Consider the following 7,453-nt stretch of genomic DNA (forward strand, 5'->3'; position numbering starts at 1 on the left):
TGTTACCTGTTCTTACATTCCGCCTCAATCGGAATGGCCAACCTACTTACTAAGCTTAGAATCTATTAAAATTATACTTGAACTACTGTCTGACAGAGACTCATTAATTGTCCTTGGGGACTTTAACCTGCCCACTAATGGTAGCAAAACGTTGCTGCCCTCTGGGTGTCACGATTTTATTGGTGGTCTGCTTGAACTTTCGTTGGCCCAGCTGAACTCGATTTCTAATACGTCTGGCAGGTTTCTGGATCTGATTTTTACTTCTGACCCTAGTTTTTGTGAAGTATCTAGAACTAGTCCAATGGTGTTACCAGAGGATAGTTTTCATCCAACTTTAGAGTTATCTATTGAGTTTTCCAGCCGCGAGCCCATCTCCGAGTGTGATCCTACGGTACGCACCCGATGTTTTCGGAAGACTGACTTTGTCGCACTAAACAATGCCTTAATACCGATTGGACTAACTTATATACTTGTACGGATATAAATTCCGCCATTTCTTTATTTTAAACCACTGTTGACTCAATCTTTAATGACTACCTGACTACCCCTAGTGTCTCCTGTGGTGACGCAAAAATCACCATGGTTTACGCGGGAGCTGTCAAAACTGAAGAATCTTAAGTCTAGGTATTACAAAAAATATAAAGTCACGGGTCTATCATCGGATCTGTCTCGTTACTTGATTGCTAAATCGAATTTTATTGTTTCTAATTCTAAATGCTATAATAATTACTTACAACGTTGCAAATTGCAGTTCTCCGAAAATCCTAAACAGTTCTATAGTTTCGTTAACTCAAAGCGAAATTCTATCTCCCTTCTATCGTTTGCAGTTTTTAATATTGTTTCGGCCTCTTCTGATCAATCTATTTCTAATTTATTTGCTAACTTCTTCTCGACTACGTACATATCCACTAGGTACGACTGTAGTCAGATATCCATATCCTATAACGAAATTCAACTGCATTCTTAATCCTATTATAACGGAAAGTTCGGTAGCTAAGGAACTGATGACGATTAAGCCGGTATACTCACCGAGCCCAGACGGTATTCCCGCTTGTGTCCTGAGGTTCTGTGCGGAGTCATTGTGCTCGCCTTTACTTAAGATTTGTGAGTTGTCCGTTATATTGTCCGAGTTTCCAACTATATGGAAGGATTCGTTTAATTTTTCGCCATACCAGCATGGGTTTGTCAAGAAGGTCTACCACAACTAACCTTTTACAGTTTACATCTTTTGTAATCCAAGGTTTTAAGAAACAAAAGCAAACTGATGTTATATATACGGATTTCAGTACGGCTTTCGATTCGGTAAACCATGCCTTACTATTACATAAGCTGAATTTAGTTGGCTTTCCGGATGCTCTGCTTGCTTGGATTTCACAATATCTAAGCAATAGGAGGCAGAGGGATGATCTTTCTAAGATCATTTGTGTTGAATCGGGAATCCCACAGGGCAGTCATCTTGGCCCATTACGTTTCACCATTTTTATACCATACACCCATAGGGTGAAATGGTATATTAAAGTCGCCAAAATGTATGTAACAGGCAGAAGGAAGCATCTCCGACCCCACAAAGTATATATATTCTTGATCAGGATCAACAACCGAGTCGATCTAGCCATGTCCGTCTGTCCGTCCGTCTGTCCGTCCGTCCGTCTGTCCGTATGAACACCTAGATGTCGAAGACTGTAAAAGCTAGAGCCACCAAATTTGGTATGTAGAGTCGTGTAGTATGTAAAGTGATCAAGTGTATTTCAAATTCTTGCCACGCCCATTTCCGCCCCGCAATTTAAAAAAAGCGCTTATCTCAAAAACTATTCTAGCTAGAGACACCAAATTTGGTATGTATATTTGCTTAGTAAATGCGCACATTATGTATGTGTAAAGATTTTGTCTTTATTGTTCCCCGATGTCGATATATACGGTCGATTTATTGATCAGTTTGCAAAGCAGTCTTAAGTCCTTTGATCGAGTGAGAAGTAAACTCCAATAGATAAGTAGTTGTCGATCTACGTTTCTTAAGCCCATAGAGAGCCCATTGAGCTATATGATAGTAGAGAAATAAGTCGTTTGGAAGAAATCAGCATAGCCTAATAAATGTCAACTTTTTTTTGCGATAGACAAGTAAGACGGGTGCACTGATGTCTTACGTTCTCGTTGACGAAGTTATAAAATCGTTTAGGATCGCGAGAAAACCTAAGCCTAAGCTGAAGATAATCCTTACAGAATTGTGAATTATAAAGCACCATAAAATTTGATCGAGCAACTACAGTTGGAAGAATATAACACAAATACAAGATCTATTACCATCTCTGAAATAGTGAAACGAAGTGGGCAACATTTCAAACAGTCGAAGCAATTTCAGGTAAGTTTATATCTCTCAGAATGAGCAAGACTTTGTAAGAGAGAAATGAGGAATCAAGTTGAATGGCTTCCAAATGATGAGAGTATACTGCCAAGTCGAACTGTAGTGGAATATAGGTACAAGTGATACACTGTGAAACAAATTGTAGGTTGTTGAAATCAAACCGCACCGGACCTTTTGGGTTTTTCAAAGTTAGCTCGTTTTTTTGTTTTTTAGCGAGTTGAAATTTTCCATTTTGAGGTTATTATTTTGTTTGTCATATGAGCTAAATATGACTCAGATATCGTTTCCTTTTTCATGCATTCCACCTAAATCATCTTCATTTGTTGTGGAAATATTGTTAATGGTTAAATAAGTTCATTTTATGAATGTTATATAACCCAAAATGCCTTTTTCAGCTACAGTTTTCGAAAAAATTACAATTGGGCACTTTTTTAGGGCAGTTTTGGAAATATTTTTAATTTAGAACTATTTCTTGTGAGAATAATAATTGTAAAATTACTTGTAATGAATAATTTAGACATTTTTTCAATAACATTTTGTAATGATTTGAGTATAAATTTCAAAATTCCTGTATGTTCATTTACGCGAGGCATTTGAACGAAACATGAGAATTCTAAAATTAAGAAATATAATATGCCAATTATTTAACTCAAACGATAGTTAATTTGGCGATGGCAGAAGATTTATTTTTTAATTTTCGCAGCTAGTGCGTCTGTCTTGTTTCTGCGTTGCCGGAAGAAGAGAAAGACAACTTCCAGTGTGGCCTTAGGCCGCATACCGATAGACGCCTTAATACTAACAGTCGATACTTAAAATACTAACTTACTACTAACAATCGATACTTAGATGTGGAGGGAGCCCTCTACATTCTTAATAACTACGAAATCCCCCTCATCAAAACTAACGGCAGGGAGGTGATGCTTCGCATAATACTCAGCATTATATTCTTGGGGCTTGACAATATTACGGAAGGTTACTCTCCGGACAGCTACCTCTGAGGTATCGATCTCCGCCGTCCTCTCACCCAACCGTTCGGTTAGTTCATCTACTACAACACCTCGTTGTTCAACCCCGAATAGGAGTACGGAAGCGGCGAATTTCGTTGTGGAATGGACGTAGTTATTCAATGCAAACTCTATGTTCGGCAGTTGTTGGACCCCAATCCGCGTGGTCCACGGGTTCCGTCAGTTTACCTAGCATAGGGCCCAAGACACGGTTAACCCGCTCGACTTGGCCGTTGGCCCGGGGTGAGGCAGTGGCATTCTGCACATGAATTATATTATTGGCCCTCAGAAATTCTGCAAATTCGGAAGAAGTAAAGCAGGTACCGCGGTCGCTGATAATTCGGCGGGGTCTACTGTAATTTGCAAAATACTGAGACGGCAGGGTACAGCTTCACGAATTTAGTAAAAGCGTCAATGACAACCAGAAGATACTTTTTCTTAGAGCGTATGGACGGAAGGGGACCTAGATGATCAATATGAATGGTATCAAACGGAAGGGGCACGGAATACTGTGTAGCGTGACACGGTTGTCTTGAGCGGAAGCAGACTAGTAAATACACTTGAGGCAGTTTTTAATATAATTGTTGATATAAGACTTCATACACGGAAACCAGTAGTACTTCTTGATTTGTGTACAACATATGCGGCAGTTTCTATTCTGCTCAGAGCATCGGCATGGGGCATACTAACCCCCGAGCGGTGTACAATCGTGTAGTTGTAATTTTCTAACAGCAGGGCCCAGCGAGCAATTTTAGCAGAATGTCCACCGTTCCTCAGTGTCAACGCCAGGGAATTACAATCCGTAACGATTTTGAACGGGATGAACTCTAGATCGTAACTATGTAGTTTCGATTCGGCGGCGGAGGCTGTCTTACAGAAGTAAAACACTGGGTGAAGTTTACCGTCGGTTTGTTTTTGGAGGAGCACTGCTCCGAAACCAGTTGAGCTAGCGTCACAGTGTAACTCTGTTTCAGACCTCGGGTTATATATGGACAACACGGGGGATTCAACCAGTTTCGACTTCAGGGTTCGGAAGGATTCGAGACACTCCTCGCAGAAGACGTAAGGGGTATCTTTTCTCAAGAATCGGGACGTCGGATACGCAATCTTAGCGAAGCCAAGTACAAATCGGTGGAAGTACAAAATCAAACCTAAGCAGCGCTCTAATTCCTTGCCATTCCTAGGGATGGGCAAATCACGTATCGCCTGGAGATGAGCTGGTTTAGGCGTGATACCGGCAGAATTGGCTAAGTAACCCAACTACACTAGTTCCCTATACGCAAAACGGCATTTGGCCAGCTTGAGGCATAGCCCGTTCACTCTTAACGTATACAGTATTTCCTTCAGTACCTCCAGATGGGTTTCGAAGTCATGCGATGCGACCAGGATATCATCCATGTATATCACTAGTTGACCTTGGTTTATAAACACGGAAGGGCCATGGCAGAGTCCGAAGGGCGTGTGTACATATTCAAACTGGCCATCAGGGGTTACAAAGGCGGTATATTTGATGGAAACTGGACGCATTTTCACATGGTGGAATCCATTCTTCAAGTCCAAGACAGTGAAGAATGATTTACCACCCAGATGTTCGATGCAATCGTCTAACAGAGGAATCGGAATATGATCCCGAACAGTAAGTTTGTTCAACGGGCGGTAATCTACACACTTCCTCAGGGTGTTGTCCTTTTTACGTACTGGGACAATCGCGGCAGCGTAAGGGGAACTACTGTAGCGAATAATGCCAGCTTTCAAGAGATCATCACAGATCTCCCGCACCTCGATGCGTTCGTGGTGCGACAGACGGCGGGGACGGCAGAAAATGGGAGTTTGGATAGTCAGTTCTATTTTCATCTCATAATTCACGGGCTTAACTAACTCTGGGGCAACCTGTACATATGCAGTGGAAATAATAGACTAAGTCTGCAGCTTGCTCTTCCGGTAAAGTGGGCTCTATATCAAACTCTGACTCATTGACAGCAGGGACTTCAATGGCATTTATAGCCGTAAGTGCATGATTCAGTGTTTCCGAAGGTACACCAGAAGTTTCCAGAAAGGGGGAATCAGACAACAATTCGGCAGATACAATCTCATTCCTATCATGCCGTAGTGCCGCTATATCTTTCCTCAATATATCAAATGACTTCAGGACAGCAGTGAGTTTCGTATCTATACATTCAGTAGGTTTATTCATAAGTACTATAACTTCTTTTTCATATTTCTTTTCTTTAAGTTTACAAAGTCTAATATTAATTTTGTACAGGAGATCTCTGCCTATAAAACTTCAAACGTATGTATTATCTCAGTACTGAGAAGGTGAACAATACACTGGACTTGACTATGACACCTTCACACTGGCGCTTTACTTGGAGGCGGCCGCCTGTACACGGGAGCGCTCGTAGCGTTCTAGTAGGGGCTTCAGTTCAGCCAGCGTGCGAGCTGAGTACAACATGCCGACTCTAGTAGAGCCGTCCCGCTGTCCATCGATGATCACGTCGACAAGCTCGTTCTCCGGAATCGGAGCATTCATCGCGATCTCCTGCATCTCGATTACATACCTCAAACATCCTTCGCCTGTCATAATGCGCCGGCTACGCAGAGCGTGGTACACCTCTTTAATACTGCGCGAGCGTCCAAACTCTCGGAGAAGGATTGTTTTGAGTTCCGCGTAGCTGTGCACCGATACCGTGCGCAGCAACACCGCCGCAGTACCCTCCAGCATGCGACGGCATGCAACCAAACGTAGGCGGTTATTTAACTGCAGGATTTCAAACGTGTCCTCCGGATCGTTCAGCCAGTTCTTCACATCATATGCAGTATCAGCTGAGAATCGAGCCACCATGCTCTCGATCACACTCAAGTCACTGACTTGCTGCCTCGGTGCTCGGAATTCATCCATATTCTGCTGCAGCTTGCGAATCTGCTGTTGCAGCTGTAGCAACTGATGCTGTTTCCGCAGCGTCGTCAGTTCCTCGTCCAGGCTGGGGGAGGCGGAAGCAGCAAGTGTGATGGCGGCAGCGACAGACGGCACGGAGGGCACTAAGGCGGGCATATCTTCCCATGGGTCCGCGGCTCAGGGAACGTTAGGATCAGTGACGGGTGCGGCGAGCGAGGCAGCAGCTCGCATAGCGGACGTGTAAGCAGCAGAGGCAGGTGCGGCAGCGGGTACAGCGGCGGCGGGTACAGCAGTGGATGCGGCAGGTACAGCGGCAACGGGAACTGCAGCGGCAGGCACAGCAGTAACGGGTACTGCAGCGGCAGGCACAGCAGTAATCACGGTGGCAGAGGGTACAGCAGTGGATGTGGCAGGTACAGCAGTGTATGCGGCGGGTACAACAGTGGATGCGGCGGGCACAGCAGCAACGGGTACTGCAGCGGCAGGCACAGCGGTGGGTACGGTGGCAGCGGGTGCAGCGGTGGTGAGCACGGCTGCATCGGCTGGCACAGCAGTGGGTACGGCAGCGTCGGGCACAGCGGCAACAGGTACTGCAGCGGCAGGCACAGCAGGGGGTGCGGCAACGGGGTCAGCGGCAGCGGCAGTGCTCAATGAAGCGTGCATTCGGCGAATTTGCCCCAGTGTGGCGGACAGCGGTACTTCAACTCCGCTTGCGCGCAGAGCTCTCACCATCTCCTCTTTGGTAATTCCCATCGTGGAGATGGTCAGGACAATATTAACGACAAAATTCTCGGTTTGGATTCTATTAAAATATAGTGCAAAGCATATGACCAATACTAATTGACACCGGTTAGGTAACGCCATATACTCAAGCACAATTTACAAAACGTACAGTAACCTTACTTACTGTCGTAAAAATCAGCTTTAAGAACAGGTGCCCTCCAGCAAATATTAATAACTTCTGCTACTGTTGTGGACGTTTTATCGCGACGAGTAATCAGCGAGTAATCATAGTTTTACATTTATTATTCTTACAAAAAAAATATTTATAAATTGAAATTTTTTCAAAACTACTCTAAACCACTCTACTCTACCCTCCTTCTAATTGTAAGTTTTTTTCCCTATAGCAGTCGAAGAGAAAACAGGTTTTTTTGAAAAGTGTGATGTTTACGAAAAAACAGACCTCAAGCT

At 43.8% G+C, this 7,453-nt stretch overlaps 1 protein-coding gene across 1 annotated transcript; it reads right to left on the minus strand.

Annotated features, from left to right (window-relative positions):
- Positions 1–6,439: 6,439 nt before the first annotated feature.
- Positions 6,440–7,015, minus strand: LOC124461128 (cuticle protein 16.5-like). Its single transcript, XM_047012686.1, has one exon. The coding sequence runs from the start codon at positions 7,013–7,015 to the stop codon at positions 6,440–6,442; it is 576 nt and encodes a 191-aa protein (XP_046868642.1).
- Positions 7,016–7,453: the final 438 nt, after the last annotated feature.

This window comes from Drosophila willistoni, unplaced genomic scaffold (assembly GCF_018902025.1).
Source record: "Drosophila willistoni isolate 14030-0811.24 unplaced genomic scaffold, UCI_dwil_1.1 Seg209, whole genome shotgun sequence".
In the NCBI taxonomy this organism is placed as follows: domain Eukaryota; kingdom Metazoa; phylum Arthropoda; class Insecta; order Diptera; family Drosophilidae; genus Drosophila; species Drosophila willistoni.

Excerpts from the sequence above, each read along its gene's own strand:
- LOC124461128 (XM_047012686.1), bottom strand. The coding sequence starts at position 7,015 with ATGGGAATTACCAAAGAGGAGATGGTGAGAGCTCTGCGCGCAAGCGGA.